General features: G+C 41.8%; 1 protein-coding gene across 4 annotated transcripts in view; it reads left to right on the top strand.

Moving 5' to 3' along the window:
* The window catches only part of ACE (angiotensin I converting enzyme), a 76,426-nt gene that overhangs the window by 16,535 nt on the left and 35,665 nt on the right, over nt 1–24,226 (top strand). For all 4 annotated transcript variants that reach the window (XM_082271455.1, XM_082271454.1, XM_082271456.1 and 1 more), the window contains exons 3-6: nt 3,327–3,494; nt 9,861–9,954; nt 13,075–13,218; nt 19,895–20,086. In XM_082271455.1, the coding sequence (XP_082127581.1) occupies nt 3,327–3,494; nt 9,861–9,954; nt 13,075–13,218; nt 19,895–20,086 (598 nt within the window). The remainder of the gene's footprint in view (nt 1–3,326; nt 3,495–9,860; nt 9,955–13,074; nt 13,219–19,894; nt 20,087–24,226) is intronic.

Genomic DNA, 24,226 nt, shown 5'->3' with positions numbered 1-24,226 from the left:
AGTATTGGACCCCACGCTAGGATATCTGAGATACCCCGCGGACCCCACACCATTCTCCCCCAGGAAGGGAATTACTACATAGAGTAAAGACCAGCGAGGCATATCTACAATACCCACTCTATACCCCTGTGTGGGGTGGGTATATCTGGTGAGTAGGTTTTTCATCAGTAGCCACTTTGCAGCTCACCAGTCACCCACCTTGGGGGTCACCGTAAGTCACTGCCCACCTATCTCACTGGGTACACTCACCTATTTACGGATGTATTGACTGATTATTACGTATTGTCACACTTTGGAAAGAAGTTTCCCGCACTTTATTGCTTTTGCACAATTTTTCGATCACGAACTTTAATTTTTATAATAATTTTTATTTTTAGTACTATCACCTATTTGTACACTTTGGATAATACTCTCTTGTATATTTGCACATTTATTCTGTTTGGTCAAGCCTTTCCCGCACTATTTTACTAATTTTTTATCATCGTGATTTTTGAGTCATTCTATATTATTTATTGATTGATCTATTTAATGTTGTTTATAGATTCACTTTGTTGATTATTTATTCCTATCACTATTGCATATCGTATATATACACATATTTATTTATCTTAGCACATTTTTGCACATTGCACTTCGCCACCTGGTGGCTATTCTTCATAGCCTTCTTTATATACAATTCATCCGATGATATATATTTATATAGGAATATCCACCTGACTACTCCTTATAATATAAGCAGCGCCATCACCTCCATTTTTATTTAACAATCTTAAAGTGGGTTCTCTTTATATCCCCAAGCCAAGAACAGTTACAATAAACCCAGTTCGTATAACTTCAACATTGATGAATACACTAATTTTTTTTTAATTTTTTTCCTTCAGTAAAAACTCTGAAATCTAAATTGCACAGTATAAAGGGTTACGTATTCTACATTTTAGTGAGTGTGTGTGTGTGTGTAGATAGATAGCGGGACAAATTTAAATTTATCCTGCATACACATATTGGCAGCGGTAGGCAATATAATCAATAGCTGAGCTGTCAGAAATAGTGGCTTCATGGAGTTAAAATATTGTCCATAGGAAATGGTACACCTATCCTTTTAATCTTACCTGGAAACATCAAAAGATGTTTTGTCTCCCATAGACAAGTTTTCACTGGACACTTTGACGAAAAGGGAAACCTGACCTTTTGGGTAGTTTAGAGTCTGTGTAGTTGATCATTTATACACTCTTCCCAAAATGGATTTCAGTTTCTGGTAAGTACTAGAAAGTAAGTTTTTTTGTATGATGAGAGCTCAGGACTTCTCCCTGCGTTTCCGGGTTCCCCTACATCAGAGGAATTTCAGACTCATGGATTTTCCCAGGTATTCGGTTAATATAACGTGGAACTAACCCTCTCAATCAACATGAACTATTTTCAGACTAGATGGGAATATTCGTCTTTTTTTTTTTTTTTTTTTTTGGAAGTCCTGGAAGAGGACTTTCTTGGCTAAGCACACCCTTTCACCTGCATGCCAGAGCTAAGAGCAGATGGTTTCTAGGTAGTAAATGCTGTGTGAATCCTCTGCCCTTAAGATGGCTGCTACTAGAAATGTTAAGGGGTGTTTTTCAAAGTGATTTTTCATCAAAATAACTATAAGCACGGGGACATGGATGCAAAAGTGGGTTGGCTTTGAATATTAAAATTAAACCATTTTAAGTTTGTGGTACTCGGATACAGTTTAGTTCCACTTTAAAGGCATAATATACATTTTTAGCTACTGAAAAAGTAAAATTCCAGTGTTTGTTTTAGGGGGAAAAAAAAATAACTTTCCTGTTAGTGAACTATATATCGTAAGGATTTCCTTAGCAAACATGAATGCAGATTCAGGTCTGTCTCCTTTTTAGAAATGTTAGCCTGAGCATGTCATTTCTCTCTGGGATTGGGAAAGTTTGCTTTCATTACCCCAACTGATCAGCCCCAGTATTGTCAATAAGTAACATATGCAACATTTTTAAATCTTGGAAGTGTCTTCTAAACCGGTGGTCTCCAAACTGCAGCCTGGGGGCCAGATGTGGCCCTTTGCTTGCTTTTATCTGGTCCTTGGGGCACTACTTCATCCACTGATTTGAACAATGGGGCATAATCCCCCCCCCCCCCCACTGACACCAATGAAGGGGGCACAATTACTCCCAATTACACCAATGATAAGGCACCTACAATAGGGCACAATATTTCCCACTGAAACCAACAATAGGGTCCAATGATATCAATGATGGGGCACAATTCCTCCCACTTACACCAATAATGGGGCGCAATTATTCTTGGTATTATCTTTTCCCACTTTACATCAGGACCTTTAACTTCCTCTGGCTACAGTCCAGCCCATCTGAAGGACAGTAAACTGACCCTTTTTGTTTAAAAAGTTTAGAGACCACTGTTCTAAACTATCCCATCAACAATGGTTGCATTGAGCATGAGGGGCACGTGCTGTAGGAAGATGAGGAAATTGGAAAGCACTTTGTGTCTGGTAGTGACCTAGGATGGATGTTCATGGCAGTGTGTGGAACTTCAGAAAGCCCACAAAGATACTAGCCCTTTGGAAGCACTCTTGCCCTGATGGGGTTAGGTGAGGTGGTATATTTTTGGAAGTCCCCTGGGGACCTTGCCAACAGTAGCTAGGCCGGTACCCTGTGGGTAAATTGAGTAAGGCTAGATGCTTCTCAGAATTTTAAGTTTCCTCTGAAGTATGTGCTATTGCCACCAAACAAAGCCTGCAAGCCAAGCACTTTACACATTAGTCCTCACCCCTAAGAAGCTCTGAACCATTCACATTAGCCCCTGCCTCTGAGAAGTTTACAATCTAATGTCCCCATCACCTCAAAAAACTCTAGGACGAATAATAGCAGCCTTGGGTGTCCTGCTATAAAATGTAAGAATATTAACTCATGTTGGATTCTGTTATTACACACCTCTGTGAATTGCATCAGAGATTTGTTTTTAATCTGTTAGAGCTAATTGGTGAGTATCAGTTCCTTCTATTTGACGTGAAAGATATTTGATTAAGAACAAAGCATGACTGCGGGTGTGTAGTCACAGGTCTGCGCAGCCTGAAGTGGGGGAATGTGTGTTTTTGTTAATAACCTACAGAATTTTGCGATATTTTGAGTAACCAGGTAAAGGCCTGCAATTATAGATGTAAAAGTATTCTTGCAAATCTATTTCCTGCCTATAGTAAAGTCTTGAAAGATAACTTGTTATATTGTCAGAACACTTACAAGTGACCACTAGTTTGTCAGTATGTTACACCCTGTTAATGTTGCTTCCTTGTTCTTATGACTTAAAAGGTGCAGGCCTCCCTAGAAGAGCAGGAGTTCAATGAGGTATGGGGGCAAAAAGCCAAGGACCTTTTCAAAGATTCGTATCACACCTTCAATGATACACAGCTCAAGAAAATCATTAATTCTATCTGGACCTTGGGTGCTTCTAATCTGAATGCTACTGATCGCCTAGAGGTGAGTTCATTTTTATCCTCCTTTTGTGAAGGACATCTAAGTAACCTCCCTGTAATCGTTTCTGGTATGTTTTACACCCTTTAAATGAAAATTACTTGTACTGTGTGTGTTTTTTTTTTTTTTTTTTTAAGATTTTTGTTTCTTTTTGTGTGTGTGTGTGTGTGTGTGTGTGTGTGTATGTATGTTGTGTGTGTGTGTGTGTGTGTGTGTGTGTGTATGTATGTATGTGTATATATATATATATATATATATATATATATAATTAGTGCAATGACACTACATATATTGCATTCCTGATTTTTCAAGGAGTTTTTAAACCTGCAGTAGCAGAACAAGAAATTTAGGAAATGGATATTACTGGCACAGACAGTCCAAAAAAAAAAAAAAAAAAAGCTCTGAAGGTCCAAATTCTGAATTTGATTTTAAATCAACCTTGTCTAATGGCAAGTGACCTGTGGTGCTCTCCCATGGTTGCATTCTTCAAAATGCCTCCACTGTGTTCAAGGGTTTCCAGGAGACACTGCATCTCACAATGCAATGCAGGTGTGTTGGCAACCAATTGAGATGTACTAGCATTGTGTTTTAAGATGCAGTAGGGCAATACATATGCTGTGGCAAGTTTTCTGTCTCTGATGTCAAAACTTATTGGATGGCTTGGGGCTCCTGGGATCAAGTGTAGGCATAGGTGGCATTGGCTAACAGATGAGACTAATGCCTAGTAGGTTCAGGTACACATACAATACAGTCTTGGTTCCTGGCTTACCAGAAGGGCAGTACTGATTGTCTGTTGCAGAATTGTGTTTGTCTGGAACACATGATTGTACCTCCTGCTAGTTCTAGTTTATAATTTGCTAGGGGGGCTGTTAATAGAAAATGAACTTGTGAATCATTTCAGCAAGTCCTGAATAAATAAAACACTTCTGCAAAAAATCTCTCTCCATTGTGTCACATCACTTCTCCACCACAGCGCTTTACTTAAGATGTGCTTTTACCTTTTTAAGGAATGACCTGCACATTAGAGTTTTTATATAAAGCCATTTTTAGGCTCCTTTTACATGGGATGGACTCTGTAAAGCATATCCACCTGCCAGGGCATCTTTCCAGTGATTCCCGCTAAGCAGGTGGATGACGCTCCGGGTCCCCTCCGTTAAGCAGAGTGGACACAGCCCGGCTGTTTCCCCATTTTGCAGTTGGATGGAAATTGACTGCCTGTTCGTTTCCACCCGACTGTCATCCAATCCGCCTGTTTTTTGGCAGATAGGATCGAATGCCGGTGGGTGTCAGCAGACACAAGTCCGCTGGCATCCACCGCTACAAAGAGCACAATAGATGGTCCGATCAGGTCCACATGAAAACCTGACATGTGGACCTGTTCGGATCGTCCGTGTGAAACCAGCCAAACTGTTTATTCCCCCATTCCTGGGGTCTAGGTGTCCCAGATAGTGTTTTACATCCTCATGATCACTCGGGACAAACAGACACATACCACATTGGGGTTGATTTACTAAAGATGGTGCAGCTCTGCAAAGAAATCAACCGCTTCCAGTGTGGTGTGGTGTGTGTGTGTGTTGTGTGTGTGTGTGTGTTTTTTTTTTTTTTCCAAAGCTCAATGCTGACGATAGAAGCTGATTGGCTACCATGCACAGCTGCACCATGTTTTGCACTCTCCAGTTTGTCTATCAACCTAATAGGTTTTTTTTCCATTTTTAAAACTGAATTTATTAAAAACCATTTAAAAAAAAAACAAAAAAACTCTTGTAAACAGTGGGTGACCTAGATGTGTCGCCTAAATCTAGTAGAGAAGACTTGATGTGTAAATCTGATATACATTTTTTGACATGTGGCATATTTAGCAATGATATAAAAAAAAAAAAAAATATAAAGCAGCTGTCACAGTAGTAGAATGATATATAACCATTAAAACACAAAAGGTATCCATTTTTGTTTTTGTAAAATGGTACACAGACGTTGTTCTGTTACACATTATGCAGTCAGTCACCTACTTTCAATAAACAGTACAATCAATGACCTAGTAATTTAATAAAAATGCACTTCATTCCTGGAAAAAACAGTACATGGCCAATAAGTGGGCTCTTCATGACGCAGTGTTCATTGTATGCTTGTGATATAAATACAAGTCCTATGGCAGTACATGTTGTAAAGGAAATGGTGTCCTCTTCATTCTTCGTCCATTCACACAGCCCTCCTCCCTCTTCTCCTGTATCCCTGTTGTGGGGATTGTTGCCTGTACTGACCTTGAACAGGCCGTATGGAGCCTGCGACGGATGTAGAGAAATGTCAGGGATTGTTGGAGCTCTTCAGATGGAAAGCAATCCAAGCATTTAATGAGTTCAAACACCCGGCAACTGCACACTGGATCCTTGAAAGAAAGGAAAAGATTGCAGCCAGCCGGCATGCAAGAAAAGCTGAATGCACACCGATCTGTGCTTGCTACATACAGCCAAATTGCCATAGGGCAATGGGGCTGATTTTACTAAAGGAGTAGAGGTTGTTCAAAGTGTTAATTTTACAAAGTATTTATTCAACTAACTTGATAAGTTAAAGCTGTGTTCATTTTGAATACCTAAAAAATATATATATATAAATATAGTAAATAAGATTTGATGATTAAGTTGAACACAACTTCTTCACCTTTTTTAGCTAAGCTGAACCTTCACTTTTGAAAGTGAACATACTTTAATAAATTAAACTTGCAGTGCTGTAACCTGTTGAAGCCATGGAGTTCATTTCACACTGATCTGTCTTGGACTGTGCGCAATTGCAGTTTATTGCAATATTCCTGTTTAGCCTGCCACATAATACGACTAGGCCCCATCGGACTGTCACATTATAATTAGAATGGGTCTCACCTGATACAAAAAAAGAAACAACATTTTTCAGTGCTAGTTAAGAAAGTGAGTTCTGTTACCCAGAGAGGAGAAAATTTGTTTGTGAATAGTAAAGGCCTAATCTAAATTCCCTGGAAAAGATCCTTTATCCAAAGCCAGGTTCACACAGCCTGTCAAGTAATTGTGGGTGTAGAAATGAGGAAACGTATGCTGAATGCAGAAATATCCCTTTCCATACATGAAGAGGAATTCAGGTTTAATCCATGTGCTTTGCCCAGGATTTTCTTTGCCTCCATAGGTTAGGTTTATTGTAAAAGTATCTTAAGTTGCCCATAGCAATCCAATTCAAATGAGATTATGATGGGCATCCAGAGAATACCTGGTTGCTATGAGGAACAGGTTTAGTTCCAGGTTTCTTAAATGTGCCTCATTGTGTCATGGAATATTATGTTCTTTCACTGCCTGATATTCATTCAGCCAGTGTTACCTTATTTTGAAAGGATACAAATGTAAAAAGATGGAGAATAGTGTATTCTATTGTCGAAGTATGGCTAGTATCCATTCAGGATGCTTCATTTACAGCTAAAGTTTCATTGTTCCATACCCAGCAGTATTACAAAATCTCATGAGCAGAAGATGAATTGGTGAAAATAATAAATTTTTTTTTTTTTTTTTGTAAAGCAATTACATTTGTAAAATACTTCCAACCTCACAAAGTGGGAGTATAGTGTTTAAATAGTCGAAGTACTTTGTCATTTTAACTGATTGTTCTTATTTTTCTACTTCTTATCTAATCTTCAGTTAATATGCAACAACTGCCATATTTTGAGAGGTTTTGATAGAGAGATATTAATTTATGAGACTGATGACACAGATGCAGTTCTTTGTTTAAAAGTTGTGTTCAAACAAGGGGAAACAGTAAATGTTAAAATTTTTTATTGAAGGCTTATGTCAGAAGTTTTTATGTGTGTGTGTGTGCATATATACGTGATTTGGCTTTTCCGGTAGAGGGCTTCCGCTGTGATCACACACAGTGGGAGCCCAGCCGCGGATACCTCTGACTCGGGCACCCCCCGATCTTCCAGCAGAGAGGCAGAATGTGGTCTATGTAAACCAGGGAGATTGCCATTCTGACAGGAGGGAAGGCATGGATCCTGTGTCTCTGCAAAGCAGGGACATGGATCAATGCCTTCTCCTATAAAAGCACCTCCCACAGTAAATGTAAACACTGGTCAGGCACACAACCATTTGGCTGCCCCTGTTAATCCTTTCCCAGTCAGTGTCCTTAGTACAGTGACTTTTCATTGATGGGGGGGAAAAAAAAAACTGTATAGAAGTGTCACGGGTCCCCAAAAAGTGTCAATGTCTGTTGCAACATTGCAGTCCCTCTATAAGTTTCTAATCTCCACCACTACTGGTAAAAAAAAAAAAAAGGAAAAAAAGACGCAGTAAGGTATGTATGTATGTATGTATGTATGTATGTATTGCAGAAAGTTAAATATTGAGGGGTTTTTTTTTCTTTTTTTTTAATTTTGTAGGTAATTTTTGTAGGTAATTTTTTTTGTTTATATCGCAAACAAACACGGTGGTGATCAAATACCACCAAAATAAAGCTCTATTTGTGGGGAAAAAAGTACATACATTTTATTTGGGTACAGCATCCCATGACTGCGCAATTTTTAGTTAAAGTAACGCAATGCCAGCATACTGCAGTGAGGGACCCTCTCTATGCAGATGTCCAACATGCCTTTCTGTTGAGTAATAGCTAGAATTCTCCAACCAGCAGAAAATATGAGATTTACGGATTGCTGCAGCACTCATTCAGCAAGCGGCATGTTGGTCCTCTGCAGAGAATCCACTGCTTCCAAAAAGAGAGCTGAAGGTCATGCAATGAAGAATGCTGGCAGGAACAAGCTAATTTACCTAGAATGTGGCTGCTTTCTAAAGAAAACAAACTATATCTAAAAGCTTAATTGGACTTAAACATTTGAATTTGACACTACAGTGACTAGTAACAAGGGTTTAGGAGACAGTGACAGGGCAGATCGATTCTAGAACTGTACTATAGTTAATCTCGAATGGCTTCTTTTGTGAACCATTCACTTCTCCCCAATCCCATTACTCAACATGCTTTTTAGGCTCCATGTACACGGGACGCTGGAAATGGCCGTTTAGGAGCAGTTGGGTGTTTTTTTCAGAAGCCCCTGAACCCATCTACATTTTATCTTATCTGTCCATGTACACAGGGTCGTTTACAGTCATTTGCAGGCAGTTGCGTTCAGGGACTGTTTTTAGAACGCAATTATTTGCGTTCGAACGTGTGTTTCCCGGCGTTTCAAACGCACAAACGCGTCTGAACGCGATGACCCGCGTTTAGCGTTCGCGTTTTTTCCATTTTAAAGGGGAATCATTTTTATGACCTCTAGGAACACTTCTAAACGTAAACGCGGGTACAAACGCGACTGAACGGACGTTTCAAACGTCCTAAAAATTCCAGCATTCAAAGGGACTTTTAACAACGTCCCGTGTACATGGAGCCTTATTGCAGAGACTAGAAACACAATAACCGAGTTGGTGTCCTACTTTAAAAGTTATTAATGGAAGCTCTTTAGGCAATGGGAGGGAAGGGTACAGGATGACACTGTTTTTCTTACCTCGTGTTTTTGGACGAAAGCGCTTATGGAAAATTTGACTTCCTTAACAATGTGACTTTCTTAACACTATAAAAAGAGATCTCCCGCAGCAGCAAAAGAAGCCATTGAGAAGGGTGGGTGGTGCCTTTCGCCAAATGCTTTGTACATAAACACTGAAAGCAACTTCACGCAGTGCGCCCCATTGTTTTGTGTGGGCATCCAGGCCAGAGAAAAATAGTCTACCTGTGCAGGGGTTTATCACCTGGAACCCCTGTAAAAAAAAAAAAAAAAAAATCAAGACCTCCATGTCTTCTAAACTGTAGCTATGAGATTTTTATTACAACCCCCCCCTCATAAAAAAAAAAAAAAAAAATATATATATATATATATATACACACACATACTGTCACAGATGGCATCAAGGGGGGGGGGGGGCATATCAGTCTTCCAAAGCATACTTAAAAAAATCCTTTCTACCCCAAATAAGCCCCCCACAATGGAAGAGGTTTATTCCCTTGAGGATTTCTCTGTATCCTAGAATATCAGGGGAGACCAGATGACAGAGCTGCATTTACATGCATTTGATGGAAGGAATGGGGTACAGAATAGTGGAAGTGGGGGGGGGGGGGGATTGACCATCATAATAACTAAAGATTGATTTAATCCTCTTCGCCCATACAAATCAGTTTGGTTTTTGGTGGATCTGATCTTTCAACCTCCATTCCACTGTATTATGCAGCACACATGAGTCCCTAACCATTACTAGCTTCTCCATTAGACTGTTCAGTGCTTTTTATTGCGTTTTTTTTATAGAAATGTAAACCTTTTTTGCTCAGCTTTTCCAAATGTATTTGATCGTAACTTTTAAAAGCTCTTTCCCACAGTACAATACTATTCTCAGCGACATGGACAGAATCTATTCAACAGCCAAAGTGTGCCCTCCCAGCCAAACCACAAACTGCTGGTCCCTGGAACCAGGTATGCATTGTTTTATGCTTCAAGTGATACTGAGGGATAGCAGGGTATAGGAATTTGGTGCATTGAAAGTGAAATGCCTGCTTTAGAGGAAACCTTCCACAAGGAATACACAGACGTTGACTGCCTTTTACTTCTGAAAAACAGTTAAAGTAGAACTATGGGCAAAATTCTTCTTTTTTTTTTTTTTTTTTTTTTTTTCTTCCCCATTTCGGATAGAGTAAGGGAGGGTTATAACCCCTGTCCTGTCCCCAGAACTAACGTCCCCATTAGGTTCCCCCTCTTGCTTTTCTGGGGACAACCCAAAATTTTTTTTTTTTTTACTTTCAATGATGACAAATACTGTAGCTGCTGACTTTTTAATTGTGACACCTGCCTGTCAATGAATCCAGTGAGGTCTTCACCCAAGCTCTCGGTGCTGCCTCCTCCATTTCTTGTGAGGGGAACCGGCCAGCTCCCTACTGTGCCTTTGCAAAGCATGCTACACTTTGTGAATGGGCTGGCGGTGGAGGAAAGTCCGTGGCCACATCCAGTCACCCAGAGGTGGGAGATGATACCTGTAAAAACCATCAGGAAGCAAACAAGCTGAGCTCCGCTTTAAACTCAGAGTCCTTTTTGCACTTCACCTATGGGCCTATAAATTCTGTTGTAGCACTCTCCTAGGTAGGTGCTAGTGAGAGAGTATAGTTTTTTGCTCTGTCTGCCCATCAGAGCAGCAGCAGGGAAATCTGTATTGCTTTCTGCCTACCAGAGAGCAGGATCTGTGAGTTAGGTCTGCTCAGTGTGTGATTCATTGGGCCTAAATAGGCCTGTGTACCCATAACTTAATGCAGTCCCAGTGATTGGTAGAGACTGGCTGTCTCAGTGCATTATGGGATACTGTATGAAAGCCAGGAGCACATGTGCTGTGAGGTCTTTGGCTAATGAGCAGAGTCCCGGAGGGAGGGTGGCAGCTGCCTTCTTCTCTGTAGCAGTGGCACATGGCCACAGGCAGTCAGCCTGGGAACCAGAGGAAAGGAACTGAACCCAGAGGTCCAGGAGAACTGATGGGAGGGGCTGAGACACTGGAGACCCTCAAAAAACAGTATCGGGAGTACAGGGGATCGTGTCCTGAGGGGGGGCCACCCAGGTGTAGGATAAGCAGAGGACGGGTGTCAGTCTGTGGAATCAAAGGGGCTATTAGGCAGGTATCCTGAAGATAATCTACTCAACTGAGTCGTCCTGTAAAGAGACTTGATCCGGGTTCATCTAGTGGCGAGGTGAATCTGCAGCCTGGCTGCATCTTCAAACAGGAGTCCTTATCCATTGTGAATAGTTTAATTTGGAGTATCCCACTCTCTTCCCTTCTCCCATCCCTAATTAAAATTAAACACCAAAAACCACTACGTACCCCTGGACTGTTCATTGACTGAGCCAAGAAGTAAAGTGTTCTGTGATTGCCAGTGTTGCTAACGGTAACACAGGGGGACCCAAAATTGCTATGCAGCAGTCCTCAAGTGGGCAGTGCTACACTGTAATGACTTTATTACTTATAATGCAAAAGTTGTGTTTTTTGCGGAGGTGTTTACAGGGATTTCTGATGATATTGTCTTGCAAAAAATGTATTTCATGTCTGTTAAAGGCAAAAAGACTGCAGCAGTCCTGCAGCTTCACATAGCTTTAAATCTGAAAATAGAAATACTGATTTTACAGATCACTAGAGCCAGTTTTGATGGGAGAATCCTATACCATGGAGCTATTGTCTCCTAGTGGAGGCGGTGGTGGGTGCGCGCTACACCGTCCCTATCAGGAGAACACAATGATTATTCCTAGCAGCTATAGCCACTGGCAGTGTTTGCATGCTAAAAATTCAACACACTGGTTTTACCCAGGTCCATCAAAGGATTGACTTGGGTACAATCAGACTGCCCATACATGGATCCAATCTTGGCCAGTCTCTTCCATGATGGACCAACTCCTCTTTGTGGGATTTTAGGGGCAATTATGCAACAATATGCATATATAAAAAAAAAAGTATTCATCCCCAACAGTTAAAGGATTCTTTTGCATACACAAAAAGCTGTGAAGCTATACAGCTTTCCATAGAATCCATTGTGTATAGAGTGCCAAAACATCACATAATCTTACATAAAATGAATAAAGATAGTAGTAAATCGCAACTACTTAGGGCTTGGCTCCATCAGTGAAGATAGTCGACAAGATGACTCCAGGTAAGTGGGGAAGATACTCCCCACTTACCTGGAGTCTTCTTGGCAGCTATCTTCCCTGGGATGCTCCCCACTTACTTGGAGTCTTCTTGGCTGCTATCTTCACCGATGGAGCCAAGCCCTAAGTAGTTGGCAAACACCACTATTTCTGTTTTTATTCTATTTTTTATAATATCTTATGTCATGTTTTGGCACTTTATACACAATGGATTCTATGGAACGCTGCATAGCCTCACCACATTTTGTATATGCGAAATAATGTGTGTGTGTGTATGTATATGTATGTGTGTGTGTGTGTGTGTATGTGTGTATATATAGCACATTTCTATTTTGTTGCATAATTGCCCCTAAAATACCACTCAAAGGGGAGTTAGTCCATAATGGCAAAAGAAGGGATGTTGGCAATCGCAACCTCTGCCATTTTGAGTTTCCTTTTGAACTTGCCCAGTCTCTTCTAAACAAACCGAGATTTGATCGGTCTATGGACGGCTTTAGGGTAGCTCCTCTATTTTTCAGCCAGGCATCTAAACCAAGTAAAGCTAACTGATTCCTCCATCTACACATATCGGATGAATGGAGGGAATTCCCCCCCCCCCCCCCAGTTAAAGGTAAAAGCTGACAATTGTAAGCACCCCTGTCCGTGTTAAATGATTTCTCTCAACCCCTCCTTACGTCTTCTTTTGCTGCAGTTTGGTCTGTTAAATAAGTTTGAAAAAAATAAGAGGATCAGCAAGGAAAAAAAAAACTTTTACATGAGGGATCATTGTGATTTTGCCTTTAGTACAACTTTAATCTTCATAATCTGAAAATATGGCTCCATGCAGTTTTAACATTACGGAGTACCCAAAGGTGTTTGTTTTCAGTATTAAGAAAAATAAAAAAAAATAAAAAAATCAATTATTCTTATTTGTTTTAGAACTTACTGAGATCATGGCAACTTCGCGCAGCTACAAGAAGCTACTGTATGCCTGGGAAGGCTGGCATAACTCTGCTGGAAAACCTCTAAGAAACAAATATGAACAGTTTGTGCAACTCAGTAACAAGGCTTACAAATTGGATGGTAAGTTATTGTGCCACCTGTAATTAATGTGGATGCCAGTGGTGACTTTTTAGGGTTTAAAAGAAACTTTAAAAAGTTTTTAGGTGAAGTTATTGGTGCGCAAGTTCTACTTTTTTTTTTTTTTTTTTTTTTTTCCTTTTGAGCTTCTAGCTGCGCTCTAACTGAAGTGACCCATCCCCAGGCATCCTCTGCAGTTCTGGAAGTGCCATCACGCCTGGGAAGAAATGAGAGGCTGGAAACTAGAGAATCTGTTTGCGCGTGTATTCATTCGTAAATAGACTGCCATCTGTGGCATGATTTTCTGGTAACACAGCAGTAGCACATGGTATTCTTTACTCAAAAGGCATTTTACAATAATCTGGCTTGGGGGACCTGTGTTATGCATAAAATATGTACAGTATGTCACAAAACTGAGTAACACCCCTCACATTTTTGTAAATATTTTAACATATCTTTTCATTTGGGGGGATGTTTTCAAGGTTAAAAAGTTGTCTTCTAACCCAGCATATACAGTATATCTTTTCATGTGACAACACTGCAGAAATGACCCTTTTCTACAATGTAAAGTAGTGAGTGTACATCTTGTTAACAGTGTAAATTTGTTGTCCCCTCAAAATAACTCCACACACAGCCATTAATGTCTAAACCGCTGGCAACAAAAGTGAGTACACCCTAAATGAAAATGTCCAAACTGTGCCCAATTAGCCATTTTCCCTCTCCGGTGTCATGTGACTTGTTAGTGTTAAAAGGTTTAGGTGTGAATGGGGTGCAGGTGTGTTAGATTTGGCATTATCACTCTCACTCGCATACTGGTCACTGAAAGTTCAAAATGGCACCTCATGGCAAAGAGTGTGGCCTCCATTATTTTCCAGCACAGCCTTAACCCTCTTTGGCATGGAGTTCATCAGAGCTTCACAGGTTGCCACTGGAGTCCTCTTCCACTCCTCCATGACGACATCATGGAGCTGGTGGATGTTAGAGACCTTGCACTCCTCCACCTTCCATTTGAGGATGCTCAATAGGGTTTAGGTTTGGAGACATGCTTGGCCAGTCCATCACCTTTACCCTCAGCTTCTTTAGCGAGCGGTGGTCCTTTTTGGAGGTGTCACCATACATGCTGGCATTCATGGTTCCCTCAATGAACTGTAGCTCCCCAGTGCCAGCAGCACTCATGCAGCCCCAGACCATGACACTACCACTTCCATGCTTGACTGTAGGCAAGACACACTTGTCCTTGTATTCACCTGACTGCTGCCACACACGCTTGACACCATCTGAACCAAATAAGGTTATCTTGGTCTCATCAGACCACGGGACATGATTCCAGTAACTCATGTCCTTAGTCTGCTTGTCTTCAGCAAACTGTTTGCGGGCTTTCTTGTGCATCATCTTTAGAACAGGCTTCCTTCTGGGTCAACAGCCATGGAGACCAATTTGATGCAGTGTATGGTCTGAGCACTGACCGGAACACCCCCCACCCCAACCACAACTTCAACCTCTGCAGCAATGCTGGCGGCACTCGTACGTCTATTTCCCAAAGACAACCTCTGGATATGACGCTGAGCATGTGCACTCCACTTCTTTGGTGGACCATGGCGAGGCCTGTTCTGAGTGGAACCTGTCCTGTTAATTGCTGTATGGTCATGGCCACCATGCTGCAGGTCATTTTTGGGGTCTTGGCAGTCATCTTATAGCCTAGGCCATCTTTATGTAGAGCAACAATTCTTTTTTTCAGATCCTCAGACTTCTTTGCCATGAGGTGCCATGTTGAACTTCCAGTGACCAGTATGCAAGTGAGAGCGATAATACCAAATTTAACGCACCTGCTTCCCATTCACAACTGAGACCTTGCAATACTAATGAGTCACATGACACCAGGGAGGGAAAAATGGCTAATAGGGCCCAATTTGGACGTATATGCTGGCGTAGAAGACGACTTTTTAGCCTTAAAAACATCCCCCTAAAGCGGGGGTCGGAGTATAAAATATGAGGACTACTTTACATAGTTAGTTTGGGCCAATCTGGCCCAAAACTAACGTCCCTAATTTTTTCAACCCGCTGGATGTGCTGTAGTACTGTATGTACCGTAGCTTCGGCTACATGGAGTATACCGCGCTGAGCCAATCAGTGAGTGATGTATTCTATTAATACAAAGCCTGCTCGGATTGGCCGAGACAGAGGCGGGCGGATGTTACAACCGTTGACCATACTGTACATCTGGGAAAGACCGAACTCTTTACTACTCACACAAGCCAAACAAACCTCTTGCTAAATGTGAGTACTATTTGCCTTTTAGCAGCATCCAAAGCAGCCTGATGCACTCCTAGGGGAACAAAGACAAAATTTGAAACCTTGTTGTATTACAATACATCGCTCGCTGTGATTGCCTCAGCGCGGTATAGTGTATGTAGCCGATAGAAAGAATATAATTAAGTAAATCCTGGTTGGGAGCCGCAACTTAAACGTGAAAACGTAAAGGATGATAAAAAAAAAAATATTATATAGTAATATATAATGGCTGCGCTCAACCAATCTCATACACTTTAGTGTTGTGTGCAGAAAAATAAATATACTCTCAAATCCTATATTAAACAATATCAATTAGTTGCCAAGTGCACTAGTGTTGAGTGCAAGTGCCATAAATGGCTCTAAATAAATAACAAATAAGAACATGTGATAAATCAATATAAACTAATTGCCAAGTGCACATGCGAGTGTGTAATACACTTATAATACACTTGGAAATATGTGCAATAGATCAAACTCAAAAATACATATAAATATATATGAAATGACACAATATATATGAAATGACACAATTGGACTAATCTAATGAAGTACAATAAATAAATAGTTGATTAAATTCTTCAGTCAATAAAGGCATATGGTCCTGAGGTGCAAAGTGAAAAAACAAGTGCAATGTGCAGATGAAATTCAATCCGATAATGGTAAATAGGACCATAGAAAACGTAATCAATCCAATAATACCGTCCTATAATTAGAGTCTCTGTAAGATCCTGTAATAACACTTCCTAGGTCTCCAATACCTCCACCAAGACACAGGACCACCCGGTGTGCACAAAAATGCTTACTGGAATGGAACGGACCCCTTATTATAGGGGGTCGGTTCAGGCTGTAATTCACAAGTTGTAGACAGGGTGATTAGCGGGCGAGAACCGGTTATTCAATTTCCAGTAAGTAGCTCCAACCAATTTGCACCATCCACCTTAGAATATCCTCAAAGCCAGGAAATAGATTCCGCGTCCTGATCCACTGACTGCCTGGGAAAGACTTTCCCCGACAGTCAGCGGATCGGGACGCGGAATATAACGTGGATGGTGCAAATTGGTTGGAGCTACTTACTGGAAATACAGGTAGCACCATCGGCCATGAGAGATGATGTCCCGGGTGAAGATCGGAACATGGTCAATATATCCAGTGGAAAAAAGGGGGTAAAAATAAAAAGGAGAAAAAATGGTAAAAACTTCTATGGATAACCAAGCACGGGAAGCCATCGGGGGGGAAACGGTGGGAGACGCAGCTGACTCAGCAATCTCCACAGGAACAGCGTGCAATAAAACCGATAACTTGTTGTGAGGGTAAGCTGTACATGTAGATCAACCTCTGCCTAGAACAGGGTGTCATAGAGAGCACCCAATCCCAAAGGTAGTGAGAACAGTACAAAGTCACAGAGCCAACAATGCAGTTAGGGAGCCCCTCGTCTCGGGGGGCACATGGCCCGCCCCTCCACCTCCAGCCATTGGGCCGCAGCCGCAGGATTGTCAAAGAACTTCACTCCATCCCTCGCCACCACCCTAAGTTTAGAAGGATAAAGCATGGCATACTGTAGATTCAGATCTCTGTCTCCTCTTCACCTCCCAAAACTTCGCCCTCTGCTTCTGTACATCCACTGAGTAGTCCGGGAAAAGGGAAACTTTAGAGTTATCCACCACCAACTTTCCTTGCAGACCCCTTGCCTTGGTCAGGATGGCATCTCTATCCTTATAGTTAAGCAGTTTAAAGATGAAAGTGTGTGGTGGGGCTCCGGGGGAGGGGGCGCATGGGAACTCTGTGCGCCGCTCAACAGAGAACATGGGAGTGAACGAGTCCTGACCAAAAGTGGCTATCAACCAGTTTTCAATAAAGTTGATGGGGTTTTTACCCTCAGCCCTCTCTGGTATGCCGATTGCTCTAACATTGTTGCGCTAACATTGTTGCGCTTCATTCTGTTTTCAAGGTCTTCCAGCCTTGCGGCCTATTGTGCAGCCAGGAGCGCTGTATGTTTAACCTCCCGCTGCAATGGCGGCCTATCATCATCTATAGAGCTAACCCGGCCCTCCACAGCTGAAGTACGTTCTCTAAGCTTTTGCATGTCATGTCTTAGAAATGTGATTTCAGCCTTCACCCCCTTCAATTCCACAGTGAGCGCAGTAATGGAGGTATTACAAGTACTAACTGCAGTCATCATGTCTCTGTGTGGGTTCAGTAGTATGTACTGGAGAGGGAGGCTGAAAAGTGCAGGCAGTGTCCCAATCTGTAAGCTGTGCAGACAGATCCCCCAAAGGGGTAGTATCATCAGCGTCCGAATGGAAGTCTGGGGAGGTAGCAGGGGTGGCAGCCGCTACAGGTGCGGGTCTGGTGGCAGGCTTTGAAAATAATTTCTGTGCCGCTTCTCTGTAGGTCTCCTTCTGGGAGACATGCTGCGGCTGGACACCATCTTGGGCTTGCATCTCTGGAGCCTGCCAGTCGTTCGTCTGCCTTTTGGACATGAGACAGCGGGGATGGAGGACTCACTGATGGAACCGGGTAAGCAGGGGACCTCAGAGCTGCTGCGACCGGTAAGTTTTAAGCCGGATCGGGTGTCCGCAGGATAATCGGCGGAGCTAGTGCCTCGCACAGCCAGCTACATCCGTTGCTCGGCCACGCCCCAACAAAATGCAAACGATAAGTCGTCCGATTTATCTTTTGCATTTTGTCCTCGCTACATTCCATTCTCCAACTTGGTAATCGTTTTGTCAGGACTACGTGTTTATCATTTATCTGTGTGTACTTTGGTCAATTCCAATTACACTAGCAATGAGATGATGATGCATATGTGCTGTTGTTAGCATTACAGAATGGCTGCCTCATACAAAATAACATCTCCTTTTTAGATTAGTATAAAACTTTCTTAACAGACGAACAATGCACCATAATCTCTGCTTCCACTGGTGCATAGAGAAGGATATAACTATTTCATACCTTAGACACAGAGGCTATGGGTAGTAATAATACATTGCAAAATTTCTTCTAGGTCATTGATAAGACTCCTTTTTTTTTCTAGTGTTTTCCAAGTACTCTTTAGCCCCTCTGTTGAAAAAACATTTAGACCACTAGTTTCCCTTTTTAAATGATTGAAAAAACTAAAATGTATCAGCCTATTTTTATTTATGTCCCACAGCTACCCTTTTTCCGTATCTACATTTATTTCAGAACATGCTTGTGGCATGCTAAACATTTTTGTTGTAAATAGGTTGCTACGTGATAGTAAACAGCAGAAAAGATAGGTTTATGCTACCCAATAACTTAGCACAAGATAAAGATATTGGGTATTATAAACTAGTACAAGATAGCGCACCTGTTCGTTTTATAACACGACATAGAATGTCAGAATTTCTGGTTGACTGTTTCCCTCTAGTGGAGCTGATGTGTAATGCCCCGCTCTTGTAAAAAATAGTGAAAATTTAATGTAATATTACTAGACGTGCAATACCTCAGTGAGCAGATAGTGTGATGTTAAGATAATGTCGCCCCTAGCACCTTATCAGGTGGTGGGGCAAAAAATGAATGGTTGACTGAATGCTAAGTGCCTAATAAATATCCTACAAGAATGTGTGTATGATATAGACAAAATGCAAATATGTAGAAAGTCTTACTAAAGTGCATCAATGAACGAGCAATAAAGAAGAATAATATTCATATGAAGTGCATTGGTAAACAATATTGCAAGTGCCCATATAAAGTGCATCAAAGTAGCAATAAGTAGTGCAAAGGTTGGAGCAAATGATATCCTTATACAGTGCAATCGGTGTCCATATAAGGTGCATATAAAAAAGTTGCTGGTATATAAAGTCTCTTCAAGGTGCTATAGTGGACTAGTCCTTATCCGTCTTCCAGTCAATATGGAGTGCTATTGAGAACAATGATGGTGACACCCTCAGTGCTCGTGGGATATGATAGAAATGCACACTCACCAGAAGTTGTTGAGGTCAAAAATAACTTGGGACAATGGTCCAGGTCTTATCCGTCTGTGCCCGGGTGGTCCTAAGAATAGGTGTGTGGGGACACAAAATGCAGACTCCTCATGGTGTAGTAAGTTAAAAATTCCAAAGTTTATTAAAATACTCTCATAATTAAAACGTTGGTGGTACAGTGGAAAAACGCAAGTAAAAAACACACCGCCAGGGAGTAGTGGGAAGCCGGCTATCACAGCCGTACACAGCCCGCCGCTACATGGAACTTCCTGGAGAGTTAGCGGCTTACGTTCCAATGCGGGTACCAAAGCTAGGCTACGTGCGTTCCAGCTTGACGCATTTCATCATCGGATGTGATGTCTTTGGAAGCCCTCACAGGTTGTATGTTGGCCCTCACAGGTTGTATGTTGGATAAAGTAATGTTACTTTTTTTTTTGCTACAGATTTCGCAGACACTGGAGCATGGTGGCGTTCTTGGTACAACTCCTCTACTTTTGAGAATGATCTGGAGCAGCTTTACCAGCACCTGGAGCCCCTGTACCTCAATCTCCATGCCTTTGTTCGCAGAAAACTGTATGAGCGATATGGGGAAAAATACATAAACCTACAAGGCCCAATTCCTGCACATCTATTAGGTGAGTTTACTGACACAAATGTGGACATATTGATACAAGAGGACCCTATGACTTTGTAAGGTTTTTTTCCGAAGTGTTTTTTTTTTTTTTATATCCCTAGTGCAAAATATTGATATCTTTAACATCTAGATTATTTATTGCTGTTCATTGTAGTTAGGAAACGTACTCAATGTGTTAGTGTGGCCCCTCATTATAGACTTAGGGATTTGTTCTTGGTCCTGCACCTGAGAAGTACATGGTAGCGGCGTCAACAGACACTCGATGGAGGACAGACCTCTACTCGGATCAAGCCCAGACATAGAGGGGACCTTGATGCAAGAAGGGGCTCTGATGGGGACCCTGATGTAAAGGGGGATTCTGAGGATTCCTGATGTGGGGAGGATTCTGAACGGGACACTTGATCAAAGGGGGCACAGGCTCTGCCTAGTCATCTTAATTTTAAAGACTAATTCTGTACTAGTGTTCCCTGTTTACTCCTGCACCCCTTCTGCACTGTGCAATCTTGCGTGTAGTATATAGTATATTAACAGATTTATTGTGGTGAAAAGACAAATGGCAACTCACATTGTGACCTGAGGAAGTGGAAACAAACAAGATGGCAGAGAGCCCCATCTAAGATGTCATCCAGCCTGACGACCAGACATTCCAGGCTGCAAGTGGTAGGAAGAGGCTTCCCATCCTAAATGCATGAGCCGACCGCTCATGGATTGCATACAAAAAGTGCCATTTTCTTCCCATGGGAGTTGCTAATGTACTAGTATTTCTCAGTACAATTAATGCTGCACTTAGTTTGGTGCCCTGCAGTGTGTTCTCTTGGTCCTGCCGGAGTAACCATCAACCCAGTGTTTCTATCTTGGTCTGAGGCTCCTGGTTTGAAGAGCATAATTTTACCTGTCACAATTGTCTTTTCACCACCAAAAATCTATTGATTTACTACACTCAGATTGCACACTGTTGCGGTTCTTATTGGTTTGTCTAGAGATCCTTCAGAGGTGCTGCATCTGGTATATTGAGATCAGCAGAAAGTTACTCTGAATGCTCCAATTGGACTTAGTGAACTTTTCGCTGTTCTGCGTGCGTGTGTGTGTGTGTGTGTATATACACACGATCGAAAGTTTGGGCACCCCAGGTAAAAATGTTTATTAATGTGCATAAAGAAGCCAAGGAAAGATAGAAAAATCTCAAAGGCATCAAATTACAGATTAGTCTTATAATATGTCAACAAAAGTTAGATTTTATTTCCATCATTTACACTTTCAAAATAAAAGAAAACAAGAAAATGGCATCTGCAAAAGTTTGGGCACCCTGCAGAGTTAATATATTGTACTCCCCACCCCTTTGGCAAGAATTACAGCTTGTAAACACTTTGTGTAGCCAGCCAAGAGTCTTTCAATTCTTGTTTGAGGTATCTTTGCCCATTCTTCCTTTACAAAAGTCTTCCAGTTCTTTGAGATTTTTGGGCTGTCTGTCACGCACTGCTCTTTTAAGGTCTATCCATAGATTTTTCAATTATGTTGAGGTCAGGAGATTGTGAAGGCCATGGCAAAACCTTCAGTTTACGCCTCTTGATGTAATCCCCCGTGGATTTCGAGGTGTGTTTAGGATCATTATCTATTTGTAGAAGCCATCCTCTCTTTAACTTCAGCTTTTTCACAGATGGCATCAAGTTACCATCCAAAATTTGCTGAAATTTTATTGAATCCATTTTTCCTTCTACTCATGAGATGTTCCCTGTGCCACTGGCTGTAATACAACCCCAAAGCATGATTGATCCACCCCCATGCTTAACAGTTGGACAGAGGTTCTTTTAAAAATCTTTTTTATTGAGTTTTCAACAGAAAGAACAGAAACGATTCTAGGGTCCACACCGACCCAAACTACTAGGCATTACAGACATTAAGGCACAGTACCCACGCAGGGGTCCAAATGGGAAACATCAGCAGCAAATGCAACACAAAGGGCTAACACTTCTATCCCATGTAACCCGTCTTCAGCACAGGGAGCCGTCCAGGGACAAGATATGCTGCAGAGGCACAGGGGGGGGGGGGGACAGAGGTTCTTTTCATTAAATTCTGTGCCCCTTCTTCAAACGTACCTTTTGCTCATTCCGGCCAAAAAGTTAAATTTTAACCTCATCGGTCCCCAGAACTTGTTTCCAAAATGCATCAGGCTTGTCTATATGTTCATTTACAAAGTTCAAACGCTGATTTATGTGGTGAGGACGTAGAAGAGGTTTTCTTCTGATGACTCTTCCATGAAGACCATATTTGTACAAGTATCTCTTTATAGTGGAATAGTGTACCACAACTCCAGTGTCTGCCAGATCTTTCTGGAGGGATCGTGCAGTCAAACGTGGGTTTTGATTTTTCTCCCAATCCTGCAAGCTGTTCTGTCTGATATTTTTCTTGGTCTTCCAGATCTTGTTTTAACTTCTACTGTTCCTGATGACTGCCATTTCTTAATTACATTCCGAACAGAGGATATTGACATCTGAAAACGCTTTACTATCTTCTTATAGCTTTCTCCAGCTTTGGGAGCGTCAACTATTTTCAGTTTCAGTTTTCTAGACCACTGCTTAGAAGATCCAATGGTGCTGATTGTTGGGGCAAGATCAGATGAGTCTGGGCCACTCAAGCTGGGGAGGCCAAACACCCGCAGTCACCAGGGAGAAAGGTGCAGGCTGCCAAAGGTGCTCATCCGAAGCAATACATCTATAAAATCAAAGAAGCACCGTATGTCCTTCCAGCCAACCCAGTGTAGACTGCCTCAGCCCATGACTCTCAGCAAAAGCCACTCCCCTGACAGGTTTTGCTCTGCCTACTGGAGCTTAATCATAGGCTTCCTATATTAGCAAAATATATATTTAAAAAAAAAAAAAAAAAAGCTGCTGTGCCACTTTTCTGGCAATGAACACGTTTGTAAATGTATTGCGCCAACACTTTTTGGTTCTGACAACGGCTCATGAACCAAATTCAGGTAGTTCAAAAAAGACGTAATGGAGCCAAAAGGGTGTATAAGCCAATAATAAACTTCTGTTTTATGCTGACTTACGTAGTAGTAGTAGGTGAGGTTGAATAAAGACAATAGTCCATCCAGTTCAACCTGTGTAGGTGTGTGGCTGTAATCATCTCACATACCCCTGAAAGTTCTGATCCTTGAGATGTAAGTCTAAGAGTCTTTTGAAAGCCACCATACTACCCGCAGAAACCACCTCTTGTGGTAGAGAATTCCACAATCTTGTAGCCTTAACAGTAAAGAACCCCCCACGTTGCCTGAGGTTAAAACGCTTCTCCTCTAATCGCATTGTATGCCCCCGAGTCCTCATGCAATCCCTTCGAATGAACAGCTTTTTTTCTAAGCTGGGATCCCCATTAAGATATTTATAAATTGCTATCATGTCCCCCCTCAGACGTCTCTTCTCCAGGGAGAATAAATCGAGCGATTTGTAGACGCTCTTCATAGTCAAGGTCCTCCAATCCCCTAATTAGTTTAGTTGCCCTTCTCTGGACTCTCTCCAGCTCCAACACATCCCTCCTGAGGACTGGCGACCAGAACTGGACAGAATACTCCAGATGCGGTCGGACCAGAGTTTTATAAAGTGGAAGGATTATAGTCTTATCTCTGGAATACATCCCTTTCTTTATGCATGCCAATATTCTGCTGGCTTTGGCAGCTGCCGCTTGACATTGCATGCTGTTGCCTAATCTATCATCAACCAAGACTCCCAGATCCTTCTCCATTTTTTGATTCCCCCAAGGGTTCCCCTCCTAACGTGTATTGTGCTTTTATGTTTTTAGTCCCCAAGTGCAAAACCTTACACTTCTCCACGTTAAACCTCATTTGCCATGTCGTTGCCCACTCTGTAATTTTGTCCAGGTCATTCTGTAGGATATCTGCTTCATGCTGTGCAGTTATTGCTCTGGCCAATTTTGTGTCATCTGCAAAAACTGATATCGAACTACTGATCCCGACCTCAATGTTGTTTATGAATAATTGAACAAGGTTGGTCCCAGGACTGAGCCCTGGGGCACCCCGCTTACTACCTCAGACCAGTCTGAGTATGCGCTGTTTATTACCACTCTTTGGACACGCCCTTTAAGCCAATTCCGTATCCAAGAGCAAACCCTGCTGTCGATACCT

The sequence above is a fragment of the Pelophylax lessonae genome (genome assembly GCF_965119305.1).
Source record: "Pelophylax lessonae genome assembly, chromosome: 11".
Classification (NCBI taxonomy): Eukaryota; Metazoa; Chordata; class Amphibia; order Anura; family Ranidae; genus Pelophylax; species Pelophylax lessonae.
The sequence above is the reverse complement of the archived record's forward strand: the minus strand, read 5'-3'. Positions and strand labels throughout refer to the sequence as shown.